The sequence below is a fragment of the Sander vitreus genome, chromosome 17, assembly GCF_031162955.1.
Source record: "Sander vitreus isolate 19-12246 chromosome 17, sanVit1, whole genome shotgun sequence".
NCBI lineage: Eukaryota > Metazoa > Chordata > Actinopteri > Perciformes > Percidae > Sander > Sander vitreus.
The window spans coordinates 30,755,597-30,769,271 of NC_135871.1; the positions used below are offsets into that span (position 1 = coordinate 30,755,597).

At 40.9% G+C, this 13,675-nt stretch overlaps 1 protein-coding gene across 1 annotated transcript in view; it reads right to left on the minus strand.

Moving 5' to 3' along the window:
- The window catches only part of myrfl (myelin regulatory factor like), a 33,435-nt gene extending 20,774 nt beyond the window's left edge, over nucleotides 1-12,661 (minus strand). The window contains exons 1-12 of the mRNA XM_078273102.1: nucleotides 12,565-12,661; nucleotides 11,092-11,185; nucleotides 9,724-9,785; nucleotides 9,084-9,507; nucleotides 7,706-7,909; nucleotides 7,367-7,562; nucleotides 6,792-6,868; nucleotides 5,548-5,658; nucleotides 4,893-4,986; nucleotides 4,145-4,345; nucleotides 1,326-1,434; nucleotides 1,103-1,212 (exon numbers count right to left, since the gene is read on the minus strand). Of these exons, the coding sequence (XP_078129228.1) occupies nucleotides 1,103-1,212; nucleotides 1,326-1,434; nucleotides 4,145-4,345; nucleotides 4,893-4,986; nucleotides 5,548-5,658; nucleotides 6,792-6,868; nucleotides 7,367-7,562; nucleotides 7,706-7,909; nucleotides 9,084-9,507; nucleotides 9,724-9,785; nucleotides 11,092-11,185; nucleotides 12,565-12,637 (1,755 nt within the window). The 5' untranslated portion in view covers nucleotides 12,638-12,661. The remainder of the gene's footprint in view (nucleotides 1-1,102; nucleotides 1,213-1,325; nucleotides 1,435-4,144; nucleotides 4,346-4,892; nucleotides 4,987-5,547; nucleotides 5,659-6,791; nucleotides 6,869-7,366; nucleotides 7,563-7,705; nucleotides 7,910-9,083; nucleotides 9,508-9,723; nucleotides 9,786-11,091; nucleotides 11,186-12,564) is intronic.
- Nucleotides 12,662-13,675: the final 1,014 nt, after the last annotated feature.

A 13,675-nucleotide genomic window follows, 5' to 3' on the forward strand; every position in this document is an offset into this window, starting at 1 on the left:
TGGTCCCCTAATACTATATCTGAAGTCTCTTTTATATAGACCTTAGTGGTCCCCTAATACTGTATCTGAAGTCTCTTTTAAATAGGCCTTAGTGGTCCCCTAATACTATATCTGAAGTCTCTTTCCCGAAATTCAGCCATGGTGCAGAAATACAGCCACTAGAGCCAGTCCCACAATGAGCTTTCCTTAGGATGTGCCATTTCTGTGTCTGTAGCTTTAAATGCGAAATGCCACTTTGCTTGTTTTCAAGCCATGATGTCTCTCTCTTATGGGTGGGCCAAATTCTCTGGGCGGACAAAGCAGACAAAGGGGAGGTAACCTTGCTCCTTATGACGTCATAAGGAGGAGGATCCAGATCGGCCCATCTGAACTTTCATTTTCTCAAAGGCAGAGCGGGATACCCAGGGCTCGGTTTACATCTATCGCTATAAAACTAACTTTCTGTCATATTTGCTGAAACTGACCCTATGTTCCAGTAGAACTACATGAAGCAGGTCATTTAAAAAAAATATCTGGCTCCTCTGGCACCACCTACAGCCTGTAGTGGGATTTGCAAAAATCCACCGCTCCCTGTTCAGATGAACCAATCAGGGCCAGGGGGGTTGTCTAACTGCGTGTCAATCACTGCTCATGCACACGCATTCATTCTACCTTGTGGGGGGAGGGGCTTAGGAGACCGTTTTGGGCTTTAGCAGAAAGGGGGGGAGGGACTCACTCATGTTCAAATGTTTTGGCTAAGTCCTGGATCTTCCCAATCCTACCTACAGCTCCTTTAAATATTGTATGTGGCGTTTTCTTTTGCGGGGTGCAAATGTTCCACCAAAACAAGTTCCTTTAGCACTTCCTTTAGACTATTTAGCAGAGCCACTGTTGCTGCGTCCGGAGCCCGAAAGCTAGATTAGAGTTTGATAAGATGGTCACATCTCTGGCAAACAGTTTGCAAAAAAAGAAATGCCCATTTTAAGAACCTTTTGAAAAACCTAAAAGTAACTTTTGCTGTTCGTTTAAAGTCAAAATAGGTCAAATCTTAAATGTCAAAACAACATTAACCAATTAGATAAACAGTCTGGAAGGCAGGAAGAAAAGAGGAGGAGGAGATTACTTTGTCCACCATGAGGAAGTTATGAATCTTCTCTCCGTCAGAACAGGAGACGTCGCCGACCTCCGTCACCGCTGACGGTAGCAGCTCCTTCACCTCCTGAGCTATTATACCTGAAACATCACGTCATCAGTTTGTTATAATACATCACAATGTACAAAGCATCTCACTCACCTGGTTTAATAATAAATTATAGATTAAATATTGTAATAATGTGGCTTGTCACCTGTCTGGTGGGTGTGATCGATTCCCATGGTGGAGGCAAACTCTGGTTTATAATCAAACTCAACAATTCTCATCTGAGTGATTCTCTTCAGCTGCTGCTCGGAGTCAACCTGACAAACAAGCAGATGAGGGCATTTTTACCAGTAGAGACATACATTACAGTTGTATATTGATTAGGGCAATAATTCCCAGACTGATCTCATCTTCATTGATTTAACTAAAGCTTTTGATTTTGTTTATTGTTATCTGCTTTTAGATAAGCTCCATGATATCGGCCTCTCTGAAAATGCAGTTTTGTGGTTTAATTCATACTTGCATAATAGAAAACAATGTGTAGTCCTACAAGGAAGTAAATCTGATTTTTTGATTCAAGACAGAGGAGTGCCTCAGGGCTCAACATTGGGACCACTTCTTTTTTCTATTTATATAAATAATTTACCAATAATTTTTAATAACTGTTGTGTTCAACTTTATGCTGATGACACTGTCATATATATGACAGTGTCATCAGCATAAAGTTGAACACAACAAATGTTTATATATATATATATATATATATAAACATTTGCTTGAGCACAAATTCAAACTTCTCTTCAGTCTGACTTCATTATCCTACAATATTGGCTTTTACATAATAAATGACTGCTTAACAAAACAAAGTCCTATTATATTATCTTTGGTACCAGACAAAAACTCAAATCAAAATCTGGTTCCTGTGTGATAACCTGTAATGATGGCCCTTCTCTGCATTAAGTTGAATTGGTGTATGATTTGATACTGAACTCTCATTCAAATTACACATCGAGCAAGTGTTACATAGAGTGAACTTTGGAATCAACATTTTATATCGAGCACGGAATTGCTTTACGCGTAGTGTTCGTATAAAACTTGCCTCTCAACATATACTTCCAATTATTGACTATTGTGATGTTGTATATCAAAATGCATTTAACTCAGACCTTGTTCCACTTAACACAGTATATAATAGACTTTGCAGATTTGTCCTTGGATGTCCTTATCTCACTCATTACTGTATAACGTATAATGCACTTAATTGGCCATCTCTAAGTAGTAGAAGACACACTCAAGGGCTTCAACTTATATTTAAATGTATTTATTTCAATTATCCTCCTCATTTAAAATAGTATCTTGTACCTTATACCTCAAACTATGAAGTTCGGCACTCTACTTAACTCCTCTGTCAAAAAAAACAATTGGCAAAAGAGCTTTTAAGTTTAAGGCTCCAGCAGATTGGAATAATCTATCTGTGGAAATAAGGTCAATTTCTTTACTTGGTTTGTTTAAACATGCCCTGTCTGCTCACTTTAAGATGAACTGCCATTATTATTAAGATGCAGGCAATCCTTATGCCTACTGTCCATACCTAATGTTTATATTTGACTGTAGTTAGAAATTCACTCACTGTTTACTTATTTACTTATTATTGGCCATCTTGGTGGTTGTAATGTATTGATGAAAATATGCATGTATTGTTGTTCTTTTTTTTCACTTCTCTGTTGTTATGTAATGATTGTGTTATATGTTGGGACCCCCTCGAAAACGACATGATACATCTCAAGGGGTTTATTCTAATAATAGACAAATTTTGAACATCATGAATCCAACAGAATTATCGCAATATAAGGTTTAAGATAAGATAAGCCTTTATTGTCTCCTAAAGGAGAAATTCATCTTGGGCATTCCAGAGAAACGAAATGATGACACATTGCGCATAAACACACAATAAACATACAGTTAACCTACATAGAAACATAATCATACATTATCTCATCCAGTGCTTCAATGATTGCACATTTCATGTTAACTCATGCTGTGGTCAATAACTTCTGTATTGCACAATGCCCAATTGCATAATACTATATCAAATATAACATAGCATATACAGTATATATATATATATATATATATATATATATTGCACATCCTATAACCATAATGGTAAGTACCAAAAATATTTAGTAGTATTAGTCACACATACATCACTGCAGCCAATACACACAAACATCTTATCTCATATTATTCTGTAATTTGATTGAAAGGACAATAATTCCAACAAGGCAGAGTATTACTAGCATCCCTCATCCACAACAGCTTACAAGTATGACCGCTTTCTCTGTCAATTACTTAACTCCCTGTATAGCCATCTGAAGATGGCAGGTATTGTATGTGTTTTAGTTTGTCCCTTCTGATAATATGGAGGGGGCGGGGCTTATGACCTATACTGCAGCCAGACACCAGGGGGCGATCCGGATGTTTTGGCTTCACTTAGGCCACGTCCACACGTACCAAAACGATCTTTTTTTTTCCCGTCTTTCCTGGAACTGTGTCAAAAAAAATGTGCATCCAAACAGATCCATTTGTAAAAGACTCAACACGCTACTTCATATTCCAGGCCTATAGGTGGCGCACGTATGCGGCTTCACCGTCCAAATGAAGCCAAAAGGGAGCCGTTTTCGAATTTTTTCACCCTGGGACCAGGTTTAAAAAAAGTGTGTTTACAGGACTTGTTTGGACGATCGGCCCAAACGATGCAAATGTGCGTTTGCATCAAAAAGCGTCTCCGTGTGGATGGCCCCTTATATAGTCTATGTATCTACCTCTGGCAAACTATCACATTGTTGTTTTTGTGATCGAGTTTCCACCCAGGAAATATGATTAGAGGAGTGCTGCAAAGCGAAATGTTGCGATGTGATTGATCAGCAGCACCACTTCTCGTTTCCCTGAAGCTCAATTAGCCCAATGTCATATTTCATAACAAAAATGCAACATATAAATATAAAGTTTATGTCACTGTCTTACCTCCTGTATGTTTTCTTTGGCACGGCGGTCAGACGGCTGCATGACGGCGCCCATCACCCTGGCATTGCCGCAAACTACTAACGCCTCATCAGGGGAGTCGGTGTTGATGCCCACTCGGCCTTGACAGACCACGCCGTCCTGCACCGCCCCACGCTGCCACAGGGCGTCGCCATCCATCTCAAACTGACCAGGGTTAGAGGCCTGTGGAAAGGAGATATACAGTATAAATAGGCAGAGATTTGTGTGTCAGTGGTTCACACTAGAGTGCGGATCGGGCCGCATATATCTGTCCGACAGAGCAGTAACCGAACCCGACCCGAGCACGACAGGCATTAAGATATTTATGTCCGAGCCCGACACAGTTAAAATCTCATTTTTTTCTCATACTAATGAATCATGTATGTTTGTTTGTGTGGAAAGCCCACTTTTATTAAGCAACTGTAGGAAGGCATTCGGAAATGTCAACAGATAAGCGCATCAGTGCACACGGGGCAACAAGCGCACGTTAACAAAGCCGCGCACAAGAGGCCCAATCATAACACAAAAACGAACCTTTGCATCAAGTGAAAGAGGCCCATTGGCTACCTACATAATAAGCTGTTTTAAATTTAAAATGTTCAATGCCTTATTACGCTGAGCCCGAACCTGAACATCATTTCTAAATATCTGTCCGAACCCGGCCCGGCCTGTATCCTCTGTTCACACTTTTTGATCATTAGTTTGTAGTTCATTGGTTTAGAGTTGTTACCCTGACGATGATTCTCTCCGACAACAGAGCTGTGAGGAGGAACATCTCCCCTCCTGCCACTGCAGCGTACAGACCAACCACCATCTGAAAATATCTACAGACAAACACAAAGTTAGCATGTACCTCTGAATTAGAGCCTGACCGATAAAGGATTTTTAAGGCCAATATCGATACAAATATTTGATGATTTAAAAATAAATCGGATATTCCAATATATCGGCCGTATTGTGTATTTTTTTTAAAATCCAGAAACATGTAACAAAACAGATTTCCTTAACATTAGTTATTTGTAGTTATTTATGAGTCCTCACTAAAATAATATGATAATGCAGTTTAAAAATAAACTTAAATAAAATGTATAAAAATACAAACTTAAGATATGAAACTTAAAGTCCTTTGAACAATAACACAATAACAAAAATCAAAGAGTGTTGCCAACAGGGACGTTGTAGAGCGCCCTCTGGTGGACAAACTATGCAATGCTAACACTCAGAACATGGTTGAAGGGTGTTTCGTCCGTTTTTATTTTATTTTTTAAATATCCATTTATCGATACCGATAGTTTGGAAAATGCCTAATATCGGGCTGCCGATAAATCGGTCGGGCTCCACTCTGAATGTTGTTCATTCATTAATTCATTAACTCAATCACACACCTTTGGTCAGGGTTGGGTTTGCCTTTCTTCCTCATGTTGTTGGACGTCGTCTCGCTGAAGTGCAGTCGGCCGAGCGTTACCTTGGTAATTTTGCCGCTGGGTAGACTGACCCTGGGGATTATAATTTATTGTTTTCAAAATATCTGTTTAAATGTTTGTGCTTTTAAAACTTTTTTAAATGAATAACGTAGAGAACACTCCAAAAAAATCCAATCGGAACTAGACAAATCAGGCCTGTCAAGCTTTGAATTTCTCTGCATTTCTTTATTTACCTTTATTTTCTATGTGGATTGTCAAGGTGAGGATGCTGATTACCTGGAACATGCAGCTATATCCTTTAAACATGACATTAAGTGCTTATTTAAAACCCTTTTACATTGTACTCATTTTAAAGTGATTTAGTGGAAATAGTGGAATGTCAGCTAAGCATTAGCTTAATTTGCTGCAGGTACAGCTCGAAGGTTGTCATTTCAGTCTGCAAAAACAAAGGGCTAGAAATGAGAAGCTGCTTTTGTCTCACTCTGATCACCGTTGTTGTAAACTGCCAACACAGTCTCATGGCAGTTCGTGAAATGGTCACGTAATTTAATCTATTTAATTTGTTTACATGGACACGTTTATAAAAAAATGTTCATGATGGTCACACATTTTTTGGGGATTTTCGGGCTATCATACTACTCGCTACTGTAGTCGTTCTTAATGCTACGTCATCTTCTCATTGAGTATCGTGCTGTGATCACGAAAGATGCTTCCCATTGAAATACATTAGTTTAAAAAAAATGCTGACCATCACAAAAAAAATTAGATGAGACGTGTTTGTGTACATGAATCAAATAGATTAAATTATGTGACCATTTCACCAACTGCCGTGAGACTGAGTTGAAACTGCATATGTTCCATTTGTGAATGGAAAGCTTGACAGACTGTAGAGCAACTGTACATAAATAAGGGGGTTGGGGCTTAGCAAATTACCAGCGCCAACCAAAGTTGTTTCCCACATTGGCCACAAGGGGGCCACAGTGAGCCCATTCTGCCTTTGTGCACTATAATGCAGCGAGGAAGAAGACGCACTCAAAAACATACTTGGACAAGCCACAAAAAGCTGAGATTTATGCTGCACTCAAACAGCTCTTTTACAATAGAAAAGACGTCAAGAATCAGTTTTGTTTGTATCAGTACAGATTGTCTCCCAACTACTAACTATTGGCCATGGTGCATGTAGCAATACTTCGTCTGTTATCTACCTGACAGGGTGGAAGGGCTTCTTGCTGCGGTCAGGCTGAGATTGCTCAATAGTCACCTGGTGGCTTGGAGCTTCCAGCTGTAAGAAGTGAGACATACGGGTATCAAGAAAAAGAAATATTGAACACCCCCTGCTGGTTGTGTTTCGCACAATATTCAGTAGCTTTCCAGATTATCTGGCAACCAAAGTGGCTTTTGTAAGATACTAGTCAGTCACCAATCCTTCCCAGATTCAGTTGGCTTTTGTTGACAGTAGTTTGGCCTGACAACTCTACTGAGGCCAGGACTCTTGGTCTTCAAGCAGCTTCAATGCTAACTGCTGCTAGGTTTCCTCCTATCTAAATATGTCCCAGACCAAGATCTGCACTGGACCCACAACTAAAACTGATATGGATCTTCTTCTAGGAATTTTATTGTTCTGGATGAGTGTCTATGCCTTTCATTGTAGATTGCAAACTAGCTTAGCGTAATTTATCTTAATTCATTAATGTCTTTGTAATGAAGGGAACGAACACTTCTTTTTATATTTTACTAGTCATGGAGTGTAGAGAGAAGGGTTGAAATGTCTTGTACGCACCTTGATCCCAAACACTTTTATCTGGAAGTGGTCGACCTGCTGCAGCCCGCTCTGTGTTCTGACGTATTGTGGCTCTGTAGCCACGCCAATGTGAACGGTGACCTGGAAGTGGTTCTTCTTCTGGCAGACGAAGGCCTCGTCAACTGCAGAGTAGTTGAAGCCTTTATCTGTGTCAACATGGTAGGCAAGAGGAGGCCTGGAAAGGTAGATGCAGGTGCTTGGTGTAAGGATGGTGATATCAGTTGTTCTGTCCAACACTTTGGTCCAGAGCAAAATATCTCAACAACTATTGGCCAGATTTAATGTTAAAAACACTGATTCAGCTGGTTCTATACTCACAGTGTCTGGTAGCTGCTGTTGTACAAAGTACTCCAATGTTCCAGCCTATACTGTTCCCAAGTTAGCAGCTGGTAGGATCCCAAACCACTGACACTGTTCCCTATACTGCTACCTTGAGTCCCGTCTCCTTCACTGCAGGAAGCCTCAATTCCTGCCGATGGTTCCTCAGACTCGGATCTCCTCCTCTTTTTACTCCCTGGGGAGCTGAAGCAGGATTAGACAGACAGATTCAGAGTTCAGACCAAACAACCAATCACTGACTGACAAGGTCACCATATTGCCTTTTTATCACCAGAGTTAATTTATAATAACTTTGTTCATCTGAAAGTTAGTTTTTACCTCATTAGGTCATGTATAAATATGACAGAAAATGCGATAATTGTCCATAATTTGTTGACCACACAAGATAAGTCTGGTTTTCAGGTAAACTCTACGAATTCGTGAGTGTTATCAATGATACTTGGCTGTGTCTGATGCTGGTGACTTCACCACTCAGCAGATGTGGATAGGTGTCTCTAAGACTGACTTTGGTTCCAATCATACCTCAAGCATAGAACGCTCTCCATTGCGATTGGTAATACGTCCTCCTCTACTGCCCATCTTACTTGTGGTGTTCCGCAAGGCTTATTTGAAGTTCCACTACAGTTATGCCGATGACACCATGCTGTATGTTTTAATGACACCTGGTGACAGTGGCACTTGCTCTTATTAAATCTTGACGAGATTAAGTGCTGGATGTCCAACATTTCCTCCAGCTAAATGACAATACATGACACCTTATTCGATCCTTGTCACTCCTGTGACAAGCAATCAATCTGTAGATAGAAATCTGGGAGTCCTATTTGACTCTGACCTCACATTTGATGGAGGGTCAAGAAGGTTGTACAGTCCTGTTTTCTCCATTTGAGAATATATGCTTTAATAATGCTTTTCGTCCCGTTTTGACTTCTATCATTTAATTTACTCTCAACTGATATTGGTCCAAAATGCGGCAGCAAGGATCTTAACAAATTCAAGACAGTGCGATCACATCACCCTTATCTAAGCCTGCCTTCACTGTCAACCAATTAGTTGCAGAATTAATGTTAAAACTCAACTGATTACGTTTAAGACACATCTGTGAACTTCTGTCCCATTATTAACTGGACCACAACTTGAGGTCCTCTGGTAAGTTTTTCGGCTGTTCCTTGGTTAATAGCTAGAGTCTAGATCCAGAGCCTTTGCTAAGGCTCTCTGGCTTTGAAGTGCCTTTTCAGAGGAACTCAGGCTGCTACTTCAGTGTCAAGTTCCTTTTTATGACATATTTCTGTAAAAAGGACAAAATGGTGATTTAGTAAAGACTAAGCCACAAATCTGACAATGCTGGAGGTCTGTTTACCAGGTGTTTAGCATGGAGGTGGAGCCCAGCAGACAGGTTGAAGGAGGCGTGGATAGATTTGAGACCAGGCCCGGACCAGTGCAGGGTGTGACTAAGCTGTTCAAGAGGTGCAGTGGCGGAGAAGGAGGTGTGGGAGGGGTGTAAACCTGCGAGCAGCTCTCTGGATTCAGGTAGTGTGTGTGTTCAGGTGAGTGGTGTGTGTGCCGTTGCAGGGGGGCAGGGGGAGCAGGTGTGGTCCCAGACTTGATGTAAATGTTTGTGAGACCCAAACTGCAAAGCTGTTCGTGGGTCACCAGCTCATGGTGAGCGAGGGCGGAGCCTCGATCCTTAAAGTGACAGGACGACGAAGGGACAGGTGGTTGGGTTGGCTGGAACACAGGGGTGGTCTGCTGGTTGGACCAATAAGATGGCTCGTATTGGTAGTCTGCCAATCAGAGAAGTGCATTATATTTAACCGTACAGTTTCAAGTCGGTTCACTTGCAGAGACATAAAGAAATACATTTTTGTGAAGCTGTTAGTTAAACTTTAGCAAACTTTAGTATGTGAATTTGAGCTGCTGAGCTTTGGGAAAAGACAATCCTATTTAATTAAAACTCTTAAATGTAGTGTAAATATAGTGGTTTAAGCTGTGAACAGTACCTGGTATCTGTGCAGGTGAACAAGCCTCTGAGCTTGAGTCAGGAGGAGATTCAGGGAGCATGCTGGGAAAAACAAACAAACGGTTAACACACACAGGGCCCTATTTTAACGATCTAAGCGCACAGCGTGAAGTGCCTGGCGCAGGTGCGTTTATGGCGTGTCCAAATGGTTCGTGCATGGTTCAAAAGGGTTGTCCTTAGTGTCTTCATTAATCATAGGTGTGTTTTGGGCGTAACATGCAATAAACCAATCAGAGTGTCATCTCCCATTCCTTTTAAAAGCCAGGCGTGTTTGTACCTTGGCGCATTGCTATTAAGATGGAGGATTTGCACCGTAATATTTAATATTTGTAATCTTCTGCATGTTTGTGTGCTGCTGCACTTCCCTGTGTGTGTAACAAGCATAGTGTGCGCGCTCTGTGCACGAGCCTAGGTGCATTTTACTTATTCGCTGTTAAAATAACAATGATATGCTGCGTTATTGACTTTAGACCAGGTTTTTGTTGGTCAACGGCGCGATCACTTCCCGCTGCCTCAAGATAGCAATACCCCCAGAATGCACCTGAACACACCTCCCTGTAAGACCAGCACACCCACAGATGGGCGCAGGTGCATTTTCTATTTAAACAACATGGGCTCTGGACGGGAAATTGACAACTGCGTCAGTCTTAAACTAGCAAAGACACTTCTTTCCGCGTCAGGATTTGTGCTGTGCCGTGCTGTGCTGCATTGCGGGTGCAAGATAGGGCCCTAACAGTGTTGTGGAATATCTGGTAACCCCAATGGTTTTCAGTTGGCAGCTTGCAGACTGGATCAAATTAGTTTTTTGGGCCTCCCAGTTTGGTGGAGAGATTTTGTAATAATTAATGTGGTTTCTGTGAATCTCTGTAAAAATGTTCCGTTGTTTGTCGCAATTCCAATTCCATAAAAAGCTTTTTTTCCATATTTGAATGTTTTGCTGTGGAAAGTAGTTCAGGTGTATATCATGTGTTTTATATTGTTTTAATGGGATCTTCTCTACAGATAGCTTTGTTTATTTACAATCTTCACTCAGCTGATAACCAACTAGGTCAATGCCATTTGTGTGTGTGTTATATAACAGTCTGTGTTTCCAGGAATGAGGATGTTACAGTAAGTTTCCCCTGTTACCACAACCAATGCTCGTACGACCGTTTCTTTACACACATTTTACACATTTTAATATTACATACTATATTCCCTCTTTAATGTTATAAAACATAATAACTTAAAACATTAAAACCAATATGTGTATTAGACTTTGTAGGATCATTACTGAGGAGCAAATTAATATAAAATAAAACGTTCCAGGAAAGTTATTGAGCTGGAATTATGTGAGTGTGAATCTTACAAGCTGTTGGGGTCCATGTCATTGCTGAGGTACTGCTCCAGGATGCTCGTATCCACGGCCACAGAACTGTCCAACACACCACTGACATCCTGACCTGAGCACACACACACACACACACACACACACACACACACACACACACACACACACACACACACACACACACACACACAAGGACTATGGTTAACTGGTCCTCAGATCTCTGCAGGGTCAAATCTGACCACTAGAACTACTGTAAGGACCTTTTCAACTTGAGAACCCCCTGAATGTCCTTTTCAAGGACTACTGGTGTCTATTAAAACTCCCCAAGGACGACCACTTGAACCTTTTCAAGGATCCCTGGAATCTTCTCAACAATTACTAGAACTACCTAAATAACCATAAAATCCTTCACAAGGACCCATGGTACCTCCTCAATGACTTCAGTTCAAGAATATCCTCAAGTGTAATTAGAACTTAATCAAGGAGTCCTTTTAAAGGATCACTGGAATCAAGTCAGTGACGACTACAATATCTCAAGGACAATTAGGACCTACTCATGTACCCTAGCACTGTCCTCTTCAGGACTAATAGAACATTCTGCCGGAGCTCCCCAAGGCCCACAAGAACTACTTCCTCTAGGATCAATATTTCTGCCTCTACGACCCAAGGAACCACCTCCAGGAAGACTTGAATCTCCTTAAGAATCCCTTGGCCCCATCCTAAGGACCAGTATGGCCTTCCTTAGGATTCCTGGAAACTCTGTAAGGACCACTTGAACCTCTTCAAGGACCAGTCAAACTTCTTTCTACTTATCGACCTGGACTGCCCTCTTCAAGGACTAAAAGAGCCGTTTCAAGGAGCCCTCCAAGATCCATAAAAACTACCTTCTCAAGGATCAATATATCTGCCTCTATGACTTGTGTGACCACTTCCAGGACAACTTCAATCTCCTAAAGAACCCCTTGACTCTTCTTAAGGACCAGTAGTACCTCTTTTAAGATTACTGGGACCTCCATATGGACCACTTGGATCCCTTCAAGGACCAGTGAAACTTCCTTCTACTTATTGACCCCTGGATTGCCCTCTTCAAGAACTAAAAGAACTTTGCAAGGAGCCTCCCTAGGTCCACAAGAAGTACCTGTACCTGAAGGACCCTTTGGACCACTTAAGAACCAACTGAACCTCCTCAAGGACCATTGAATCCACTTCAAAAACAAATTGAACTTCCTGAATGCCACATGAACCCCCCTAATGACTCTTGGATCCTCCTCAGGACCACTACCTTTTTAACCCTCTCAATAGTCATTAAAAACATTTAAGCTGCTTAAGAAGTCATTGAATTGACCTGTACTTTACGATTTTAAGTCTACAAAGTACTTCCTATGTGATCAGGTCCTTCTTCTATCTGAAAATATAAATGATTCTCTCTCAGATTTTAGCATTATGACAAAGAGACTCACTAATATAGGCAGACAACATGTAACAGCTCACCACTGAAGAACTGCTGCAGGGCCTCGTTCTCTCCCAGCACCTGGAGCGGCAGTCGGCCTGCTCCGGGCTCCATGCTGCCCAGCAGGGGGCGCTGCAGCTGGGGAGTCAGGAGGGATCAGGAGGGCCCCTGCTGGAGCTGCTGCTGCAGGGCTGAGGACAGACACAGATAGTGAATAAATGAATATAAATATATAGAGAACTTATAAAGACTATTTTAAAATAACTGAGCATAGAAAAGTCAAAGTAGAACATTAATAAAATAAAATAAAAATAGAAAATCCTCATCTTCTCTTAACAATGAATGAAAAAGAGATTTATTTATCTATATTTAAAGTGTCCTGCAGCCAGTAGGGGTTACAATACTCGAACGAACAAAGTACTGTATTTTACAATTTTGAGGTACTTGTGCTTGAGTAGGCCTATTCCCATTTTATGCTACTTTATATTTCTACTTTATCACAGTTCAGAGGGAAATATTGTACATTTTACTTCGCTACATTTATTTAACAGCTTTAGTTACTTTAAAATTAAGATTTTTTGGGGGGGCATTTTAGGGCCTTTTTATAGGACAGCTGAAGACATGAAAGGGAAGAGAGAGGGGAATGACATGCAGCAAAGGGCCGCAGGTCGGAGTCGAACCTGCAGCCACTGCAGCGAGGAGGGAACCTCTATATCTGGGCTCGCACTCTACCAGGTGAGCTACCCAGGCGCAGTAACATTAAGATTATTTTTTTGGGCATTTTAGGCTTTTAATTCCACAGGACAGATGAAGACATGAAAGAGGAATAAACCTCTATATATGTGCGCCTGCTCTACCAACTGAGCTAACCCAGCCACAGTAAAATTAAGATTTGACGTAACAAAAACATATGATCCACTTATAAAAGACAATTTTACAACAGTTACAGTATATTGTACATATTTGTTTAGGTAACATGTCTTTTACGTTTATTGTTTATGTTGGTGTATGCACCAACCACAGTGTCTCAGATCTCTATAAAATTATCAAAGATTAGAGAAAAATATAAAGAAATATATAAAAAACATTAGAAATCTCACAGCCCCTCAGATTTATCCGCTGACCCTTTGGATGGCCCTGACCCTTAGGTTG